The 22,794-nt window shown below is 40.6% G+C and overlaps 1 protein-coding gene and 1 long non-coding RNA gene across 2 annotated transcripts in view; both read left to right on the top strand.

Moving 5' to 3' along the window:
* Positions 1 to 228: 228 nt before the first annotated feature.
* LOC111332812 (vigilin) lies at positions 229 to 21,559 on the top strand. The gene is made up of 19 exons (XM_022938264.2): positions 229 to 417; positions 573 to 893; positions 3,485 to 3,706; positions 5,236 to 5,436; positions 6,464 to 6,773; positions 10,522 to 10,733; positions 11,240 to 11,344; positions 12,202 to 12,280; positions 12,774 to 12,913; positions 13,394 to 13,612; positions 13,995 to 14,081; positions 15,526 to 15,657; positions 16,385 to 16,603; positions 17,219 to 17,440; positions 17,850 to 18,356; positions 18,956 to 19,195; positions 19,501 to 19,728; positions 19,991 to 20,203; positions 20,588 to 21,559. Exons 2-19 carry the CDS (start codon positions 618 to 620, stop codon positions 20,867 to 20,869), a joined length of 3,894 nt encoding a protein of 1,297 aa, XP_022793999.2. The 5' UTR covers positions 229 to 417; positions 573 to 617; the 3' UTR covers positions 20,870 to 21,559.
* A 724-nt stretch (positions 21,560 to 22,283) lies between these two features.
* Positions 22,284 to 22,794, top strand: part of LOC148725028 (uncharacterized) — a 12,292-nt gene continuing 11,781 nt past the window's right edge. The window contains exon 1 of the long non-coding RNA XR_015990413.1: positions 22,284 to 22,573. This is a non-coding gene — a long non-coding RNA (uncharacterized LOC148725028). The remainder of the gene's footprint in view (positions 22,574 to 22,794) is intronic.

Below are 22,794 nucleotides of genomic sequence, written 5' to 3' on the forward strand. Positions count from 1 at the left end.
GCTCTTCAGCATCAGCGGAAGAAGAGAAATTCCGATATAATTAGCTCCGCGTAACATTCTTCTTTTGAAGTTTACCGCAGTAACAGACAGAATTTTGCGCCTGCATGTAGTTCTCGACCAGGCGCTCTAGACGCCGGCCTCGGCTAAACTGGGAGGGAATGAAATTTAGAACCTGATTGGATGGTTAGTGTATGACGTAATTATCTTGGAAGTGAGACAAAGGAACTTGACGATTTCGTGGTGCTCTCGTGCGCGAATTACTTCTCTCCGAAGTACTTGATCAGTGCTTCTTTATTCAAGCCATTTGGCCCAAAGAGTTAGTTTCCCTTCTTTTCCTTTGGTTGCCATACTGGCTTGCTAACCCAGGAATCAATCCCTGGACTGATTTTATCGGAAACAGTCCTCATTGCTTAGCAGGTAAGCCAATTTCAGTGGAATTCCCCATTGTTTGCAGTCGTGGATTGAATAACCTTCGATTAGGCACGAGACGTGATTGTGCCGTAAAAGACGAGTCATTTTTCATCTAGTTTTGTTTTAAACAGCTGTGGTTTGTTTTGTGTTTTTTTCCTTAGTGGGACTGCAGATCCTGACCGGCTAACGGACCAGATTTAAAGAATATGGACAAGATTAATGGGGCGCCTGTTGCTGGCGAAAGCCACCCTCAAGAAATCTTACAAGGGTCGGTGTACAGCGATGGTGGTTACATCCCATCGGAAGGTTTGAATAACCATTTCGAAGAAGATGACGGACTGGATTTAGAGGGATATCAACCGACCTATGCTGAAGCTTTTCCTCCCCTTCCAAGTGCTCATGTGGAGAATTCAACGCAAAGCGACACTGGATCAAAATGGCGAACTGGCACGGGACCGATTCGCTCGACCACTGTGACTCAGGTATATATAACTGAAATCACATTGCGATAAAAAGGAAATTAAGGACTTAAACACGACTCCCTAAATAAGTGAAAGTTAATTTGTTCGTTCCGAACTTGTCTAATATTTATAAGTTTAGTATGAATGTAGTTGATCTGAGTTCCTTGCGTAGATTGCTACGTTCAGCTTGAAAATTGATACAACATCACGACCCGCTTGCCTTTGTCGATTTCGCCCACGGGATCGGTTTTTTATTTCGTGTCATGAGAAGGAACGCCTGTGAAGTAGACAGTATCTGTTATTGTAAATATATTTGCGGCAGTAGTTGTAGCGCTAAGAATATTTCGTCTTGATAGACAATCAGCGATGCTAAATAAGCCAGGCCACGTTTACAGGTCTTCCGGTGAGCCCACGACTATCGTTGTTGGCCGTTGTTGACGTATAAAGAAATTGTTTCTTTAAATAATTCCCTTAAATAGTAACTGCCTAAGAGCATTGCGTTATATTGAGACGTTTTTGCTTTGTCTATTTTTTAACAGATCGAGGGTTTTTTTCTGTTTCAATCATAACAGAATTTTGCCAGTTAGTTTTGAACCGTACAAAGCATCAATAATTTAAGTGATATTTTTTTCAAGTCTTGCCTCTATAGTTGGTAAAATGTTGACACTATTTCAAAACATTAAAATCAGTGGAATTATGGACTTGGTCGTTAAGTTGTTTAATCGTTCAACACTGAGCAGAAAATAATCGGAAACATTTCTCGAATAATGAAAAAAAACTCTATATTGCCGTCCACACTTTCTGAATCCACGCAATTTCACATTTGATTTTTAGCGTTCCACTTTTATCGTGTCTTCCTTAAGAACATATCACAAGGTTTTTGTGAGATCTGACCGACATGTGTTCATGAGTTACAAAACAATCTTTTAAGTTCTGATCTCGTGTTCCTTCGAGTTTCACCGGCATTGTTGTCACGAAATAGACAATTTACATAATGAATAATAACTTTTTTGAATTGAACTTTTTGAATCGAGTTAATTTTTTCCCTACGTGTCCCGCCAACAGTGCGCGTCATACCAAAACTAATTTTCGGATCATGAAAATAGTAATTTGTTGCAATCCCCCTCATAAAATGCCCAATGATGCTTTGTGTGGAGCTACTGTAGAAGTATTATGAGATATAGTATCATTAACTTGTATGTGGTACTGTTATTAGGCCTAGATACATGTAAGACTGGTAGTTTAAATATAATGAATACCTATTTTTCCTTTTATTTTGTACACTTAAAAAAAGTTACCTTGAATCCATGAGTTAAAGAACATGATTGATCTTGCTCTCTTAAAGAGAAAAAAGAACAAGAATTTGATATGATCTTGTTGCTAATTACAGGGGGTATTTTTTGCACTTCTCCAATTTCTAGTGGTAGGGGAATAATCCAAACTGTTAAAGTTGTCCAGAGAGACACCAACATCCGGAGAGGAAGGACTAGCTATGGGTAGATTCACCAGGATCTTGAAATATAGCCTTTGAAATGAAAGAGGTGGCAAATTAGCATTAGGAATATTAGCATAAGAAAGACCTTCTGAAAACAAAACTTGATCAGGTGATTAAATAAATGATACCGTAAAATTTTTTCTCCAGCTCCAGTTTCCTTGGAAGTGATTTTGTCAAGTTTCCTTTCTTCTTGTAGTGTTAATGTAAAAAATTGCTCCAAGCCAAGGTTGATTTTCAGTGTTTTCATTTACCCTTGTTGATCTGTGTCAAAATGCTTCACTTTTTCTTTAACTTCCTTTTAAATGTTTTTCGGAAGCTAAACTGTAAATGGATAAAAGTAAAGTGATTTCTGGGGAGAGAGAAATTGCCTCAAGACTTTTTGTTTTGTCTATTATGAGTTGATAACAGAATCTTTTTTTTTTTTGTTAGAAATCATTTTTTTTCCTTTCGCATAGTATAAGAATGGGTGTTGATCTCTTATGAAACTCTGTGTTTCAGTTTCTGTACTCCTGTAGAGCTTGTGTTGATATATCGATAGGATATTTAAGTCTAACTGGAAGTTAGAGAAAGTTATTTTTCGCTCCAAAGCATGTTTTTGTAATCGGAAATCAGAGCACCTGGCTTTGTCTTCAGAGGGTGTGGAATGTGCTTTGAGTTAGAAAAATGGGTAGACAGTGAATCTTGCAGCCAGCAATAGGAATGGGTTTTGCTGGCTTCCTTTGCCACGAATGAAGATGCAACTTACAAACTAGATTGGCACTACAGCTTGTGTCTAAAAAAATCTGTTCTATCTCTTCTTAACCCTGTAACTCCTAGAGGTGATCAGCATTTAACTTCTCTTTACAATATCCGCACATTATCCTGCCAACAGGCAGTGAGAATACTCAAACTTATCAGGTATAAGTTGTTACCTTGATTGAACACCAAATTCTTGTAACCAATTTACAAGGAAATGTAGAGCAGTGAGAGAGGAGAATTACCAATCAGGGTCAGCAGCCCTCTGGGATAGAGGATTTTTGTAAAGAACAAGTGAATCACTGATATAATAGAGAACGTACCACGTAATTCTGTACAAAGTTTTTTTTTTTGTTTGTTTTTTTTTCACTTATTAATGCAGGTTTTCCGTGTTCCTCTGGAGGAAAGGCGTTACAAACAGCCCAATGAAAATGCTTTTGGAGATGACCGTCAGCGGGAGATCTGCCGTGACATCATGGCAAAGACTGGAGCTTCAATTGAGATCAGTTCAGGAAAAGATCAAGGCTTGACAATCATGGTGACAGGAAAACCAGAATTACTGGCAAAAGCTAGGCGAATGGTGCTTACCCAACTTCAGACTCAGGTGATGGCAGTATGCACCTCAAATATTTAACTATTTCTGACAAGAATCCAAGCATGCCAGCTGGTAGTCAGAGAAATTTGACAGATGTTTGCTTGGGTTTATATGTTTGATTTAATCTTTAACCCCCAGGGATTTCATTAATTTTGAAAGTAGGCTTATATGAGGACATAGGTAGATGGAAGACACTTCAGCGATAATTGAAGCAGATGTGTCACCAGTCTTTCTCTTCTGTCCGCTCAACATGGCATACAGTGAACTGATCATGTTGTTGATTGAATTGTTAGAACTTGATACAAAATCACCCAACAGAAAGGAGACAAAATATCAAAAAAAACAACTTTATTGATGACTGTCTTAAGAATGTATTGAATGTTTTCCAAAAAGTGGAAGGTGGAATGGCCCAAGTCGCTGGCTCCATTGGGGAGGGTAGCTACTGGAATTCGCCAGGTGCCGGCTTCTAATGAAATCTCTGAACCCCTAAGAATGAATGGCTTCTAATTGCTCTGAACAGTATCACCCTTGTAAATGTCACGAGAATAAAGGAAATGATCATCAATTTAAGACTCCCCTTGACTGTCAAACACGTTCTCCTTGTGAGCACCATAAGAAATGTAAAGACCATGGAGAATTTGACCACCAATGTCAAGGTGTAAAGGTTTGGCTGGTAGTACAAACTGAAAGCTGTGGTCTTGCAGTGCCCAGTGGCCTCTGGCACTTTACTTTTGCTCTTGGGCAACTCAGGAATTTTAGTTTTTTATAGAAAAGCATATGTTGGGCACCCTGGATTTCACAGTTTCAGAGCACTGGGCTCCATTCAATTTTCCTTAGAGCATAGCCTTGAAACAAGGGTAGGTTATGATGGTCTCCAAGTTAACCCTCAAACTCCAAGACATGATTAAAATGTAACTTCTCCATATAATGTTCCTACATTATCCAGCAAACAGGTAATGAGAATACTCAAACTTATCAGGTAGAAGTTAATATCTTTATGTAACTCCAAATTCTCCTTACCTATTTACAAGGACTGTGTAACAGCTAGAGGGGAGATATGACACTCAGATCTTGGGAGTGAGATGGTTAAAGTACAGTAAATATCTTCCTAAGCCCTTGTCGTCAAATGAGCACCCTCTTTCCACTTTCATCAAATCAAATCTGGATTATATGAACTGAGTACCAGCCTTTGAGAAGCACATTTCACCTAAGTATCCATAGCTTTGACCCATATAGGTCATTGCAAGTTCCTTCTTTAACCCTTTACACCCTAACATCAGTATGCATATTCTCCATACTGTTCTCTATACATTTCCTAAGGTGCTGACAAGGAGAATTTGTTTGAATAATCAGGAGCTTAATATGTAGTTGGTGATCATTTCCTTGATTCTCCTGACCTTAATGTGTGATTCAGGGGTGATATTGTAAGGAGAAATTAGACGCCAGTCACTCCTTGGGGTTAACATAAGGTTAGTGTGAGTAGATGTGAATGGTGGTAGAGTGTTTATTTACATCATTGACATAATTTTGAATTTCAGGCTAATGTTGAAATCAATGTTCCACGCGAACATCACAAGTTCATTCTTGGCAAAGGCGGCAAAACTCTTCAGACACTTGAGCTTCAAACTGCAACAAAAATCACCATGCCTAGGGATGGATCTGATACCATTAGAATTGTGGGGACAAAGGAAGGTGTGGACAGCGCTCGGCATGAGATACAGATCATATCTGACGAACAGGTAAGTTTCACAGAGATGAGGAGTGTAGGGTGGATTGTGTCAAAAAGACATCGTTTTATCAGTTATTTAAGATGGCTTAACACAGCTGTGCATGGACAAGGCAATTTGCTGATACAAGATGTTCTGCAGGGAGAGACAATTGTTGACACATTCATTCATTCATTCATTCATTTTTTCATTCACACTTATTCTACTAATAATACAACAACGAGAAAGTGAAAAAGTAGAAAAAAAAAGAAGAGAGTTCTAACTATACATGAATTTACACAAAGCAGTGGAAAGAGTGTGTAGTAGCCAAAGTAGCCAAGCTTTTGAGTTGGCCACTACCACAGAGCAGTTACGATTGGGTGAAAGTTAAATACTCATGCTATCTGATTATCCGCTATCTCTTCATGATTAGTGCGTCATGCAACCCCCTAAAATCTCATTTTTACCCCTTTTTGAACCATCTCCTAAGCATTGTTGATCTAAAATTTCTGAGGTGTTTTGTTGCAATCAAGCAACATTTGATGCTGGAGGAAGGTTTCCTTTTACAGCTTCAAGTGTAATGCATAAAAGAGGTGTTAGCTGATGTCTTGAAAGTACTGCCTAAATGCAACATGTCAACTAATTTTGTGGCCATTTGTAGGTTCTAAATATGACATCCTCTATGGCTTTGTTTTCTTGTTTTGAGGTGATGCGACCCAGTTGTCGGTGCTAGACCTAAATAAAGTTAAGAGGCCCAGGGTGGAGACTTGACTGATGGTTGTGTTGTGGTTTTTGGGCAAGGCAACATCCTCTTAACAGTGCCTCTCTCAATTGGGAATAAGAGTTGCTATCAGTTAATGTTTGGTAGAGCCTGACAGGGGAAACTTGTGATTGACTTGCATCCCATCTTGGGGGAATACTCTTTGTCACCTCATGCAAAAGAAACTGGGATAGGCTTTTACCTGAATAACCACCTGACTTGAGGGTTCAGTGGACAACTTTTGTAAAGTAGCATCTTATTCATACCAGCTAACTCCTTTTTTAATTTTATTTTTTTCAGGCTAAACTTGCTTTTGAAAGACTCAAGATTGAACATGTCTACCATCCATTCATATCAGGAGCCAACGCCACGAAGATCATGGAACAGACCTCAGCACGCATCAACATCCCACCTCCCTCCGCCCAGAAGGACGAGATCACCATTGCAGGGGAGAAGGAAGGTGTGGCTAAGGCCAAGGAAACCATTATGGCTATATATGAGGAGAAGAAACGCAAGACAACCACCGTGTCCATTGAAGTAAAGAAGTCTCAACACAAGTATGTGATTGGTCCTCGTGGAGGTACCCTGCAGGAAATACTGGCCCTAACTGGTGAGTATGGCAGCATAACACATTATACCCGCAGGACTTGAAGAAAATGTCCACAGAACAGAGACTTTCATTAAAGAAAAATAGAAATGTTAGTACTTAACACCCCAACATCAGTATGCACATTCTCTCAAGATATTTCCCCTTGTACTAGATAGATAGATAGATAGTTTATTATCAAAAACCTTGCAGCCACAGGCTGAATTACGTTTGATTTACAATAAAATATATACTACAAAAAATACATGGCTAAGAAGAACTAATTTAAAAAGACAAAAATATATAATTAAGAGAAAAACAATATTACATCATTGCTTTATGGACATAGTGATGGATAAAACTATTTCGAGTACGAATGGTGTGGAGGCGCCGTGTAGTAAAAGAGTGCTGACTCCTTAAATTGACTTCGCACTCATTCTTGGGAGGTAGTAAGCTATAGAGCTTGTGCGAGGGATTAGACAGGATGGAATTAAAAAGCTTATCACATAAGAACTCGCGGCGGTTGTGTAAGGGAACTAGACCAGTCAAAAGAAGCGCCTCATTGTACGAACAATCTGGATAGATAATACGTAAAGCTCGCCTTTGACATCTCTCAAGATCTACTGAAAGGTATTGTGGGAGGCTATGATGATAAACAGGGCATGCATATTCAGTGACAGGCCTAATACAAGTCAAATAGAAGAGCAAAAGTTCCTCCGACTTGACCTGTGCACGCTTAAGCTGACGCAAAAAATACAGGCGCTTGTTTACTTTCTTTACAACTTCGGATACGTGATTATTCCACGTAAGATCGCAAGATATCTGCAAACCTAAGATCTTTGCTTGCTCTACACACTCTAAGTCCTGATCATTAACCTTAATTGGATCAAAGTTCTTTCTAGAGTGACTGAATGTTATGCGCAGTTCCCTGCACTTGGTTTCATTTAATTGGAACTTGTCAGCAGAAGCTTGCGTCGCGAGTTCGTCAACCGCTTGTTGGACTTTGCTGACCTCAGACTTCATGACTGTTTCAGAAATAGTGGAGTCATCGACATATTTCCACATGTCTGTACCCGGGATGATGAGGTCGTTTATCATAATAGTAAATAACCAGGGGCCAAGTTTTGTGCCCTGTGGAACCCCTGATGGGATGGCCCCCCACTCCGAGTAACAGTCCTGACTAAGTTTAACACGTTGTCGGCGACAGGACAGAAAGTCCACTATCCAGTCAATTATTCCGCTTGGAAGATCGTATGAAATGAGCTTCTGAACTAGGATCTGGTGGTCAATAAGGTCAAACGCCTTGCGGAAGTCAAAGAGGATGGTTCTGACAGTTGCACCGTTCCCATCCGTAGCACTAAGCCATGAGTGGACCATGCTTATTAGTGCTTGTGTCGTACTGGAACCTGGCACAGTCCCAAACTGCCGTACATCCACTTTCGCCAACACAACAGGCTTGAGGAAACTCTCCACGACGAAATCTTCAGCAACCTTAGAAAGCACGGGAGTTAGGGATATTGGACGTAGATGTTTGTTTACATCGTGTATTGGATTCTGCTTTGGTACTGGAGTGATGTTAGCGTCCTTCCAAGACTGAGGCAACCGTGCTTCCTTAAACGAACAGTTAAGGATATCAGTCACAGGCAGTGCTAGTAAATCTGCATTCTCTTTAAGAAGCCAACCGGGGATTCCGTCCGGACCGGTTGCCTTAGTTGGATTTAAGGCGGATAGCTTCTTTAAAACAGAGAATTCTGATACCTGGAAAGCACTTTCCTGGTCAGAGTTGGTTGAGGTGTTAGGTGAAAGGGGGGTGAAGACGCGCATAGGAGCCAAGAACGCCTGGTTGATGGTGTTAGCAATGTCTATCGTGCTTGGAGGCGAACCTCTCTGACCACAATCAATATGTTGGTAGAGGGTAGCTGGATTAACGCCTCTAGAAGCTGCGTCTGACATACCACTGAGCTTCTTTACCTCACGCCACCAAACTGCGGGTTTACAGTCCTTCAGATGTTCAACCTTGGAGTTATAGAACTTTGCATGGCATACTTTCCTCTCACGATTAACACGGTTTCGTAGGGTGCGTTACTGCTCCTGGTCGCCTTGAGCGAGGGCCTTTTGGCGGCTGTGAATGAGACCCTTCAATTGTTGATTGACCCAGGGCGGCTCGTTGGTTTGTACCGACTTAGACTTCAGGGGGAGGAGAATGTCCATTCCGGTCTTAACTATGGTCTCCAGCATTTCCACTTTGCCCTTGCAAGAATCTTTACTATCGATAAGTGTCTTAACGTCCACATTTCCAAGATACGTGCGCATAGCCATACGCGTTGTAGGCCGTAAGTCCCTCGATTTCACGATAAGTTTAGTTCTTAGTTGTTGGGAACGCACGAGCGGCTGAACTTCCACAGAGAAATGATCGGACAAACCGAGAGCAGGGCGCTGGATCGGAGGGGCATAGAACTCCTTCACATTTGTTAACACCGGATCTAAGGTATTTCTGCCGCGAGTTGGAAAGGTAACGATTTGCTTCAAATTAAATCCGTTACTAAGGCGCGAAGATTTCTTTAACAGAGTTTTATTGAAGTCACCAAGTAAAATTATCCCGCAGCCAGGAAAGCGAGCCTCAACCAAAGATAAACAGTTATACAAATAATCCAGCATAGGCGGATCCGCAGCGCTCGGAGAATGATAAACAACTCCAACAATAATGCTGGTAATGCCCCTTGGGAGACGCGAAGGCCGTATTTGAGTCCAAACAACTTCAAACTTCCTATCCATAATGTCCTCAATGATCTTGAATTGGATAGACTCTTTAATGTACAGACACACTCCCCCATGCACTGCTTCAGTTCGATCTCGGCGGATCACGTTATAGCCAGAAATAGCGACAATATTATTGTCAATGTGGTCTTTGAGCCAAGTCTCTGTTATGCATACGAGGTCGAAATCTGCATAATGGACGATTTCACGGACTTCATCTATTTTCGGCGCCAGTGACATGACGTTGGAGAGAAAGAACGACGGCATGAATAGCTTTGATGACTTTGCAGGTTCGGCTTTAGATGGTGTAGGTGGAATAGCGAGAAGGTTGGCCTAAGTACGAGAATTTCTTTCACAATCAAGAACTTCCCAAGGTGGAAACTTAGTGTCTGATTCACAGGTGCTACAGTCGGGAGAAATTAGATGGTAGTAACTCAAAGGGATTAAAGAGTTAAATACAGAAAAACATTTTTTTGTTTGGACAAAAAAGTTTGTGACTCCCAAATTTCTTGAGGAGTGCTCAAAGAAATGAGTCCTAAAAAAAAAAAAAAACACCAGTTGATTAAAATGCAGTGCAGTTTAGCCTGTGATAAGACTCTTGTTTGGAACTTAATTGTCATGAACATGCTGAATTAAGTCAAGTTATGCTTGCCATGGACTGCCTGTGGAGCTCTAATAACATGGATTAGCTGCTACAACACAGCTCTGATATCATGGATTAGCTACTACAACACATTCTTACCACACTCCCTTGCATCACAGTCTTAACCACCCTTCCTTACTTACAATAGGTCTTTCTTTTTCCAAACTGCTTTTAGCTCATTCCACTAGCTGGCCAAAAGTTTTGCACTGCATCCCAAAATGAAGCCTTAGGGGAAGCTAAAGACAGTCAAAATACAGTCATTTTTCTATTTTCCATTTAACTGATGCTTGAAAAGTTATGCTTCTTGGTATTTCATCATTAGATTATTAGGAAAAAGAAATAAGTTTTGTTTGTTGAAATTTCTTCACTCAGGCGTGTCTGTGGAGATGCCACCTTTAGACAGTGATTCAGAGACCATCACCTTGCGTGGAGAGCCAGACAAACTTGGGAGAGCCTTGACACAGGTGTATGAGAAAGCAAGCAGTGTTGTCAGTGCTGAGGTGGATGCCCCTCGCTGGCTTCACAGGTTTATAATTGGAAGGAAAGGACAGAACATACGCAAGATTACCCAAGATTTACAAAAGGTTGGCTGCTTTAGCTAATCAACCTTTACCCTCCCTAAATATGTTATGTAATTCTTCCTTGTTGTTGTTCTTCTTTCTTTTTTTGTAAATGGGTTGGAGAATTGGTATCAAGAACAGAAACTCCAGCTGATGAGTTTTCTGTTTTTTGTTACTTGTTTGCTGGAAGAGGTTTGAAAATTGTTCAAGGAAGAAACATGTTAATTGACTTCTGAGATGTGATGGTCAACACAAATCAGGATTACATACATTGCACACAAATTTTTTGATATCAGATACAGCAGTTTCAGTACCTTTTTTCATTAGTGGCTGTTGATGGGTTAATAGGCAGTTTTGCTCAGAAAAGGGGCCTCAAGGCAAAAACCTAAACATGAGAGACGAGTTAAACAAACAGCGGTGAAAGGTCTTATTGGCAGTAGAAAAACCTTTGCAGATGATAATTTCATTTCCAGTCAGTCATTTTGTTGTATTTTGTCTGCATGAAGTAAGAGGACATTGATTTTTGACAGGTTCATGTTGAATTCAGCGATGAGAAAGACAGTGTGTCTTTAGAAGGACCTCCTCAGGAAGTAGAGAAGGCACAAGAATCCCTGGAGACATTTATTAGAGAACTGGTGAGTTTAGGATTCACCAAGTACTTGCAATGTGGTAACTGTCAGAAATATGTTTTTTTATAAGGTTGAAATGGTAAATTGGCCACCGTAATGATTACAAAAGCTGACGTTTTGAGCGTTAGCCCTTCGTCGGAGCAAATAGAGGAATTGTGGGTTGTGTGTGCTTTTAAAGGCAGAAAATGGAGCTACGTTATTGGTGGGTGCATGGCAACGAGAAAAACATATGGCAATCTGCGGTCTCTCCTTGCACTTAGGTGGCACGGAAAGCCGTAAAAATCTTGAACAAAAGCTCATATTTCAAACCGGCAGTCTAAATCCCACAGGGATCAATGAACGCTTTTCATTCCACTAATTTATTCATGTTTTTCTCGTTGCCATGCACCCACCAATAACGTAGCTCCATTTTCTGCCTTTAAAAGCACACACAACCCACAATTCCTCTATTCGCTCCGACGAAGGGCTAACGCTCGAAACGTCAGCTTTTGTAATCATTACGGTGGCCAATTTACCATTTCAACTTTGTTGATATATCCAAATTATTTCGTTACTCCCACCGACACAGCCCCAAACAGTTTCTTTCGAAACTATCAGCCTTTATTTTTTTATAAGGGTTTATCGTCTGATTAGTTGTGTGTTTGGGACAAAAGATTCTTGATGGGATTGTGACACTATGAGCAAACACGTTAAACAAAAAAGTGAAATGTTTGAAAAGTAAGATATTGAAATCCTATATTTAGGAAGCCAGGTAAATATGAATGAAGGAATAGAAATATATGGGTTTACAAACTGTGGGAACTTATGTCGTAGAGTATCTGTCTGATTTCTTAGTAACCACTGATTTTTTTGTCCATCGACAGAAAGCGTCCATGGACTTTGCAGAAATCACAGTTGACCACAAGTTTCACCCACACATCATTGGCAAGAATGGAAGCAATGGTACAATTCTGAACTTCACTAGATACTCTGATTTAACCCTTTTCTCTCTAACAACAGTATTTATTCCTCCATACCAGGGCTTGACACTAACTTTTCAACTTACTAGCCAAGTGGCTAGTGACATCTTAGATGTTTTTTAGATGTTACGACAATTTCAGTCTGTTTACTAGCCAAACTGGCCAGTGGAAATTGAAAACCACTAGCCAAAACTGAGTTTCTACTAGTCCATGTCTAGTGTCAAGCCCTGGATACTGTTCTCTATACGTTTCCCAAAATGCCAACAAAGAGAATTTACTTATTAATCTAGAGTTTCCATAGTTGTTGCTCATTTTCATTATTTTTATGACTGTAATGTGTAATTCTGGAGTGATAATCACTCTTGGGGGGTTTTAAAGGGTCAACTTAATAACAATGCAAAATATTTGCACTACTTTTCAAGTGTTTGTGAAAAGAAAACAAACCAACCAATAGAGTTCATGTTTGTATTTTTCAGTAAACCGCATTAAGACTGAAACAGGAACGTCCATTTTGATTCCATCTAATAATGAGAAGAGTAATGTCCTAAGGATTGAAGGTTCACCCAAGGGAGTAGCTTTGGCCAAAGCTGAAATATTACAGATGGTTAAGAAACTGGTAAGTTTATTTATGCTAAATGTTCTTTGGAATTTTTTTGGGTTGATCATTTATAATAAATAGCCCTCTCACTCCCAAGATTTCATTAGTAATTCCCCTTACTGACTGTCATACAATTCTTATGTTGTTAGTTCAGAGAATTTGATATTGGATAAACTAACAATCCCATTGTTGATATTTTTCTTAATTCTCTTAACTTGTTTGCTTGACATTATAGTTATATATTAAGAAGAAAGTCTGTCTTGGTCTCAAAGGGGTTAATTGCACAAATTATTGAGAAGTTACAGTGAAAGATTCCAGTTCCTTTTCAATGTTCTAATGTATTGTGAAGAAAAAAACTGGAATTTTTATATTTAGAATTTTAATTTTTTTTTTTTTTTTTTTTTTTTGAGGGGACTGTGCATTTTTGCATAAAGCAAGTCAGATTAGTTTCTAAAGTTCATCCTTGTGTGAAAATACTTGTGTGCTGCCTCCTTGCAGGAAAATGAAAAGACTAAAGACATACTCATTGAACAACGATTCCACCGAACCATCATTGGAACCAAGGGAGAAAAGATCCGCGAGATCCGGGAGAAATATCCTGAAGTTCAAATCTCCTTCCCTGACGCTGGCAAAAAGAGTGACATTGTGAACTTACGAGGACCAAGAGAGGATGTAGATGGTGTTTACACTTTGCTCAAGAAACTGAACTCTGAACTGGTGAGACTTGTTGGCCCAACTGATTCGTTTTCTTGTCTTGCAAATAAGATATTTAATGGGACAAAATATTTTTAGATATTATTTATGTGGCTGGAAAATTCTTCATGAAGCCAGTTAGTTTGTTATGGAATTTTCACAGTTATGTGTACGAGAGACTGTAAGCTTTTCAGGAAGCGTTCCCATTGTTTCTATTATTATATTTATTATTTTTATCTTCTGTTGAGAAGAAAAACAAAAAAATTTCAGACATCACTTGTTATGTTGTAACTGGTAAGTTCCCTGAGAAAATGGGTCCCATGAAAAGACCAGACAAAGGCTGGGGAGGGTAATAGTGATCAGTTGGCAGAGTTATTGAGTCTCTCCTCTGCTTTATTCTGTGTAGATTGCTGCTAACTTCCGTGTGGAAGTTCCAATTTTCAAGCAGTTCCACAAGAATGTGATTGGCAGAGGTGGAGCAACCATCAAGAAGGTATGGGGGATTCTTAATTAGAATTAGAAATAATCTTAGTTGATCGTTGTTAAAAAAAAAAAGTAAGTTAATCAGTTCAGGCCATCAGGGCAAAGGAAAAGAGACTAACTGAAAGTCGAATCATATTGTGTAAAAACAGTGGAGCTGCCTTAATTGAAAACACGACCCAGTAATACTTCATTCACACCAGTAAAACATGTTTACCTAAATTGGGTTCAACTGAATGAATATCTGAAACAGAGAACTGAAAAACTGTAGTTTCCATAGGTTTAAGTTTTCACTAACTTGTATTTTTGGCCTAAGCAATTTCTGTGGAGAAAACAATTGCAAACTCTGTCCAAAACAGCTTTAAAAAATGTTTAAGCTTTGGTGTGAAGGGAGTAGAAGTCTTGATTGGCTCCATCTGATTATTGAGACATGTGGAGCAAGTTCTTGACCTGTCCAGGGCTCCACACTAACTTTTCAACTTACTAGCCAACTGGCTGGTGACATCTTAGATGTTACAACAATTTCAGTTTGTTTACCAGCCAAACTGGCGAGTGGAAATAAAAAACCACTAGCCAAAATTGAATTTCTACTGGTGTGTGGCTAGTGGGCAACCGTTAGTGTCGAGCCTTGCTGTCACTGAGTTGAGTAAAATGAAACTAATACAATTTGGAGAAGTCTCTATACTCAGTTGAAAATTATTTTAATGACTATGGTGGCTCTCATGAACTACAGTGCTCTTTGTTCCAGATATAATGTAGTCTGTGAGGGATTTCTTGAAAGTTTTGTTGTACGCTGTTGTTTAATAGTAGAAAGTGTCGAGTTTAACCTTGCAAATCCCAACAACTGATTTTTAATTCTCCCCTCTAGCTGCTACACATTTCCTTGCAAATAAGTTGCAAGAATTTTGTTTTAGATCAAGATAGCAACTTCTACCTGATAAGTTTTGAGTATTCTCATTACCGGCGCACAAACCAATTGCGTAGAATATAGCTCAATAGGTTGGTGCGCCGGATTGTGCAGTGCGGGAGGTCGAGGGTTCGAGCCCCGGCTGGACCAATACTCATGGTCTTAAATAACTGAGGAGAATTTGCTACCTTTCTACAACAAGAAATGGATAGATATTCAAGTCTTCTCGGATAAGGACAAATAAACCGTAGGCCCCGTCTCCTGCAGGGTTAGGGGTAGGAGACGTTAATTTCCCACGCACGGGACTACTGTGTGGTGGATGTCCTCCCCTGGGGTGGGATGGGTTGGTGTTGGCCCTGAAAAGTCCCTACGGAGAGTGGTCAATGAACCTCTGTAACCTGTAACCTGTTTGTTGGATAATGAATGGATACTTTAGAGGGAAGTTACATCTTAATCACTTATGGTATATAGAAGGTTAAGCTTAAATTTAGATCTATATTGTCATCCATCTATATGGTATCTTAAGTGTCTGCTTCTGTTTACTCTGCAGATCCGGGAAGAAACTGACACAAAGATTGAACTACCCTCTGAAGGCAGTGATAGTGACGTCATTGTCATTACAGGACACAAAGCGCAAGTGGAAGCCGCCCGTGATCGCATAACAGCAATACAGAATGAGCTGGTAAGGATTTAACCGTTGTATGTGAGAAGTGCTGATTCAAGGTTAACTCTGAGCTCCAACTAGTAATCCCATTACATTATTCATTGACTCTCTAGCTCCCAAGAACAAATTATGAATTCTTCCCTCTCGCTGTGACACATTTCCTACTTATTAATTTGCAAGAATTTGGTTTTAGATCAAGAAGACAATTTCTACCTAATCAGTTGGAGTATTCTCATTACCTGTTTGCTGGATAATCTGTGGATATTATAGGGAGAAGTTACATCTTAATCACCTCTGGGAGTCAGAGTTCTTAACGGTGATGAGAACTAACAAATAGACACTATCATTAAGAGGGTGTTATCTCGGGATATTCATTAAAAAATGTGGGAGCACAAGAATGCTGTTAAGGAACAAGAGAATTTCTTCCACATCTGAACGAATAATAGTTTAGGAGGAAGGGTTTCAAATAAAAGCGGGTTACCTGTTTTGAATTTTTTTTTTTTTTTTTTTTTTTTTTTTGCTGTTTTGTCAGTACAGTCGAACCTCGATTATGCGGACCTCGATTATACGGATTTCTCGCACAGGTTGTAACTAATGAAGAACATTCGAACGAGTTCTGATTGGCTAGTAAACAGACTGAAATCGTTGTAACATCTAACCTGTCACTAGCCACTTGGTTGGTAAGTGGAAAAGTGAGTGTAGAGCTCTGGCTAAGGCGTAAGAAATGCGCACGTATGTTTTTCAGGCAAATGTGACACAAATTGAAGTGAATATTCCACACAAACATCACAATGCTGTGATTGGTGCCAAAGGCCGGCTAATCCGTTCAATCATGGACGACTGTGGTGGAGTGAGCATCAAATTTCCACCCGAAGGAACCAACAGCGACAAAGTTCTTATTCGTGGGCCAAAGGATGATGTGGAAAAGGCCAAGAAACAGCTTCTGGAGCTTTTGAATGAAAAGGTGGGAATTAAATTTTAAAAAGATGGGTGTTTTGTATAAAATTACCAGGCTTAAAATTTACCTCTTTCATTTACATAATCATTGTACAAAAGCGTCACAAAATGACATTTCCTATCCAAGCAGTAAGCATAACGTTTTTTTTTTTTTTTTTTTTTTCTATGGACTTAGTTACACAGAGTCGCCTATCACCAGTCTTCTATCATCTGAAGTATTTACTCGGAAGCTCGTAGATTCTGTTGGGAGCTCTCGGAATTCCTTTTCTCTGAGTATGCCTATGTCATTCGCTGAGTAACATCATCTTATACTTAAAGAAGACTGAGATCGGTTGTGCCAGTCAGTTACCGACAGTTAATCCTAAAATGCAGTTACAGTTTTTAGATTAGTAATTCATATTGTTAAGCAAAATTTTGAGCTCCTACACTGTACAGGATTGGATTTAAACGTTGTTTCATTTAAGATTGTGCAAGGCCGAATTGAGAATTTCATGTGAATTTATGAATTTTAAGACTACTCACAGACTCGCTATGTGCGAAACTCAAGTTACTAGAAGTAATTACAATTTAAAATTAATTCAGGTTTTCATGAATGAACTCTTTTTCTTTTCTCGTGTCACAGGAAACCAACAGTTACACCCTGGAGATTCGTGCAAAGCCGCAACACCACCGCTTTTTGATTGGACGGGGTGGATCCAGTATCAGAAAGGTGCGCGAAAATACAGGAGCGAGGATTGTGTTCCCGACCCCAAGCGATGAAGACAAGGAATTGATCACCATCATTGGAAAGAAGGAAGGAGTGGAAGCTGCCAAGCAGGAGTTGATGAAAGCCATCAAGGACCTGGTACGAATATCTTTCTAACTCTTTGACCCCAAATAGTGACTAGCATCTAATTTTTCCTAACCATACCACCCCCGAGTCAAGCATTAAGTTTACGGGACTATAGGAAAGGATCACCAACTTAAGAGCTCTTGATTATTTAACAAATTCTCCTTGTCAACACCCAAGAAAATGTAGGGAGAAAAGTATGGAGAATATGCAAACTGATTTTAAGGTGCTGAGGGTTAATAATATCTGGTGGTTAATCTTGTTTCTTTACAAGCTGTTTGTAGATAGCTTTGCGTGCAGAAATCTCTCATCTTCTTTGCTTCTTCCTGGTGCGCAGCTGCGTCTGAGACCGCGCACAACGTATTTATTTGTATAGAAAGTCGGTGCGGTTGTGAAAACTTTTTTTACGTTTTCTTCTTTTTAGGACAACATTGTCGAGGGCGAGGTACACGTAGACCCCAAACACCACAAGTACTTTGTTGCCAAGCGAGGTGAAAAACTGCGCGAAATCGCTGACGACTTTGGCGGAGTCGTGGTCAGTTTTCCCAGAAACGGCGTGAACTCTGATCGCGTCGTCCTTAAAGGCGCCAAGGATTGCATCGAGGGAGCAAAGAAGAGGATCCTGGAGATTGTGGATGAGCTGGATTCCATGGTGTCTATCGAGTGCGTCATCCCTCAGAAGTACCACCGAAACATCATGGGGGCAAAAGGGGTGAATGTTCAGAAGGTCACTTCACATTGCAATGTTCAGATCAGGTTTCCCGATCGAGACTTGGCAGCCAGAGGACAAGGCATAGTTAATGGCAGCTCCTCCCCAGTAGAGGAGAACGGCGAAGAAGCTGGCTCCCCCCCGGCTAGTCCTCGAAAGTGTGACGTCATTACCATTATTGGCTCTAAGGATAATGCCGAGGCTGCTAAAGAAGCATTGCTGGTATGTCTACATTTTTCCTGAGTTGGCGGGGGGGGAGGGGGGTGTTTGATCCTTCGTAACTTTAGTAAAGAATGGAAATAGCTAAAACTCATCACCTAAACTATGGTAGTTCTACTTGGGTGATGCGTCAGTAACATTATCGCCGCATGTGCTTTAAAAGAAAAAAATTCGCCAAAGTAAGATTTTCCAGGGAATACGTTTGGCGTTGAGCCAATGCAATTTTGTGTACCCGAGCTGTCTAATACTCCTATGTGCGCAAGTTTCTATAAGTTTACCGTTTGCTTTTGCCATTTACTAAATGGCAAACATCACGTACACTATTAAGTTTTGGATGCACGCGGGAGGTTGCTAAGCACGAAAGAAGCTTAAGAGTCGCTCGAGGCTATCGCCTCGAGCGACTCTAGCTTCTTGAGCAAATCTTACGTGACCAGAAAAAAACAAGCGCGCGCGGAAAAATAGTCTTTGCATTTGCTCACGTCAGCATACACCCGTGGGCAAATGGGGGACGCTAAATTGACCAATCAGAGCGCGCGCTTTACTTTGGTTATGTTATGATAAGTTTCGGACGCTTAACATCGTGTTAATCATTCTGTTTCTAGGAACTTGTCCCAATAACAGAGACAATGACGATCCCATTTGATTACCACCGCTTTATAATCGGTGCCAAAGGAGCAAATGTCCGTCAAATGATGGATGAGTTTGACGTTAACATTAGCATACCCCCCTCTAAGGATGAGTCTGATCAAGTGGTTATTGTTGGTACTCGTCCCAAGGTGAACAAGGCCATCGAGGCGCTTGAACAGAAGGTGGCTGAGATTGAAGCAGAGAATGAGGACCGGGTAAGATTCTGAACTTTATTAAAGGACGTTGTTTTTAGTGACCTTCGCATGTGACTTCGGCCGATCTCTGTCTTAGCAAACCAGAAAAAAAGCATCTTCCCCTGTACGTTTAACGATGAAACGATAATTTTCTGTTAGGAAGTAGGTGAAGGAAGCAGTTAATTGGTAAAAACAAGCAAGGTTGGGAAAAGAATGGAAGGATGAACACCAATCTAAATAAGGATGAAAAAATTTTTGCCCGATTTTACACGCACTGACCGTGGAATAACTTTCTGAACTGATTCCCTTTCTACTTCTTTCCACAGCAACTACGTAGTTTCAAATTGGAAATTACCGTTGCTAGTTCGTATCATCCAAAGATTATTGGTCGCAAAGGACAAGTCATTCAGAAGATCCGCAGCGAACACGGAGTACAGATACAGTTTCCGCCCGTAGAATCTTCAGAGGTTGACGCGGACAAGATTATCTTGACTGGATACGAGCATAATTGTGAGGCAGCCAAAGAAGCCATTTTTAAGATTGTTCATGAGTTGGTAGGTGTTAGGTTTATTTAGCTTTCATGTCACCGTTTCATCGCACACAATGCTATTGTCTCTCGCGACATGTACTTACAGTGCCCAGTTTATCAACGAGCGGAATATTAATTTGCATGTCTAGAACTTATCAGCTGTAATTGGCCAACAAATTTAGCATTGGGAATACTCGAGTCACATTGCAGAATTCAGGCTTTGATCTGTTGTGGCTTAGTTACTCTTGTTGAGGCCGATACAAGCGTTTTGTTTGTTGTTTTGGTAGGAGGACCAAGTGAGTGTAGAGGTACCGATTGACCCCCGAGTTCACCGCCGTCTGATTGGTGCCAAGGGTAGAGCCATCCGAAAATTCATGGATACATACAGGGTGGACATACGGTTCCCGTCACTCAACACATCTGATCCTGTTGTCATTTCCGGTCTCGCAGAGAACGTAGAGGAAGCAAAAGATCAGCTTCTATTGTTGGAGGAGGAATACGTAAGTGCATAGGATATTTTGTAAGCAAAAGGGGTCGGAGTGGACCAACTTAATGAGAGTGCAAAGCAAGATCCCCGCACCCTTCCAAATCCCAACGGTCGCGCTCTCTTAAACTCCCCCCGCCATCTCCCCCCTCTCGCCTCCCCTCTCTCCACTCTCTCCTCTTCCTCCCCCTCCTCCTCCCCTTCCTCCTCCCCCTCCACTTCCCCCTGCTTTCTATAGCTGTCTCACACTGAAACACAACACTGATTATTCGGCAATTAATATTGTTCTCATACTATACTATTACACTCAATCCTCTGATTACCCATACAAATTGTCTCACTGTGATCTCCGTTTTGTCGCTCATCTTGGCGCTAATCTTAGTCCGTTACTTTCCTTCAGATGCAAGACGTACGAGACGAGATTGAACAACATGATGTCCTCAGCCACTACATGAACCCACCCAGCAAACAGAGCAACCAGGCCGGGTTTGTTGTCAGGGATGCTCCGTGGGATAACGTGCGGAAGGGAGATGGAGGCAGGAAGCAACAGCCCCCACCTCAACAGCAATCTACCATGGAAAAGCCTCTTCCTCCCGACACCACCAACATTGCCGACTTCCCTTGTATCGGCAGCTCAGCGGCCGCTCCCCGTCCCACAGCCTGGGGTCCGGCCCGCCATTGAGGAAAGCACACCACGACATTTTCAGTGAGCAAGGTCGCAGACAGCTTAATGAAGTAGATTTTAAGTAGATTTTTAACAGCTTTATGAGCTTGTTTACCGTTAAGTCGAATGAAATGATTATCATTGTTTCTGATTATTTCTCCTGATTTTTGTGTTTGTGTGTCTAAGCACTCTGTCAATCAGAGTCAACATGTGATCGAAATCACATAGCGTTGTTATTTTGGTCAAGTTTTTTAGTTTTCCTTCGATGAGACCTTGAATTTGTCGTATGCTGGTGGGGTAGTTGCGTGCTTTTGATTTGGTAGCTTAAGGGGTTGTGAAGGGGTACATTTACTCTCTGTCTTGGACATGAATTTCACATCAATGCTGATTGGTTTGCCCAACAAAATTAAATTATTTTTTCATCTGATTGTAGCGACCTCCCTTTTCACAATCAAATAATAGACGTACTTCCATAGAAGGAGAAGAAAAAAAAAACTAACATAATATTTGATATTCTTTATATTCCCCACCCCTTCAAAATAGAACTATTTAGATAAAAATTAAACTCAACGCCAGCCAGGTTACTTATCATTACGCCTTACCAAGTGACTTCTGTAACCTTAAAAAAGGCAGAGTAACTATTTTAAATGGCCAGTAGCTGCTCTTCAGTGGCTTTGTAAGGTCAAATAAACTGCTTAACCACAAAAAGACTTTGTCCTATCTTTTTTGTCATCCCCTCACGATAAGTCTGAGTTGTTAGCCCCGTCATCGCGCCAATGCCCTCACGGGCATCTAAGTTTTTTTCCCCTCCCCCGGTGGCCGAGAAGACGGCAGGACATCTTATGAGGCCATCCCGATGAACGACTATTTCAGATTTTCTCTTCTAGTGATTCTTCTCTAAGTTAGGAGAAAAACTTTGGGCTCAGAATACTCGAAAAATACTCTCTTAGAACTCTGACGCTCACGCGTGTATCCTCCTGTAGTGAGAGATTGCTTTGGCCATCGACCCTCAATACAGCGAACTACGCCTGTTCCGTTGAACGCAGGTAAAGCAAGTAAAACATCTATGAAATCTCTCCTGGCAGGAATATCTTGAAAGCATTGAGGAAGGAGGACCAGGAAAGAATTGCCTCAGCTGGCGTTTTTGGCTTTTTTGGAATTTTTATCTGATTAGACTCGTTTAGGGTTAACTGCCTCGTTAATCCAAGGCGGCTGAAAAGCATTGATCTCTCTGCAAAACCTGTTTTTTGGACGTCGAAATAATTTTTTGTCATATATTTCCAACTAGCAACTTGCCATGTTTGCCTCGTGGCGGTCCGTGAAATCTTTTTGTAAACTCAAGGATCAACCTCGTTCCCCCAGCTCCACCCCCAACTAAGAGAAAAAGCCCAGGGAACGAGGTTGCTCAAGGATCCGATTACTGCAACCCATTCAATTTACACAACTCGCGTGAATTAAGGAATGGCTCAAAAACGAGATCGTGACCCCCAGCGAGGCCTCATAGTTAAGTATTTGTAATTGCTAACTTTATTAATAAAGAGCTCTTAAGTTTCAGCGTCGTACGTTTAAACAATCATGGCATTGCTTTTCGAAGGTATACTAAATAAAGGAATGTTTCGATATGAAGAAAGTTTCCCGACGTAAACAGATTATTTGTCGTTACTTAGTATATTGGAGGATTTTCATCTCGAAAAATTTTGTAGGGATCTTCACCAGACAGAGGTACGAAACAAATAATTCCTGCCTTTGTACATACATGCATGTAAAATCGTGATATAATTCGGAAACTGCACTAGCTTATTAACACTGCTTTTAAACAACTGTAAAGATAACTATTTCCCTCCCGGCCCAAAAGGCTTAGCTGAACAGTTTTGGCGATCAATCGACTGAGTAGTATTCGCATGGGAGTAATATGCTGCACAAGTTTATGTTTTGTTATTAAC

This window comes from Stylophora pistillata, chromosome 8 (genome assembly GCF_964205215.1).
Source record: "Stylophora pistillata chromosome 8, jaStyPist1.2, whole genome shotgun sequence".
NCBI classification, from domain to species: domain Eukaryota; kingdom Metazoa; phylum Cnidaria; class Anthozoa; order Scleractinia; family Pocilloporidae; genus Stylophora; species Stylophora pistillata.

Coding starts and splice junctions, on each gene's coding strand:
- LOC111332812 (XM_022938264.2), top strand. CDS start 618: ATGGACAAGATTAATGGGGCGCCTGTTGCTGGCGAAAGCCACCCTCAA. Junction 894..3,484: donor GCTCGACCACTGTGACTCAG/GTATATATAACT, acceptor TTATTAATGCAG/GTTTTCCGTGTTCCTCTGGA. Junction 12,281..12,773: donor TGGCAAGAATGGAAGCAATG/GTACAATTCTGA, acceptor TGTATTTTTCAG/TAAACCGCATTAAGACTGAA.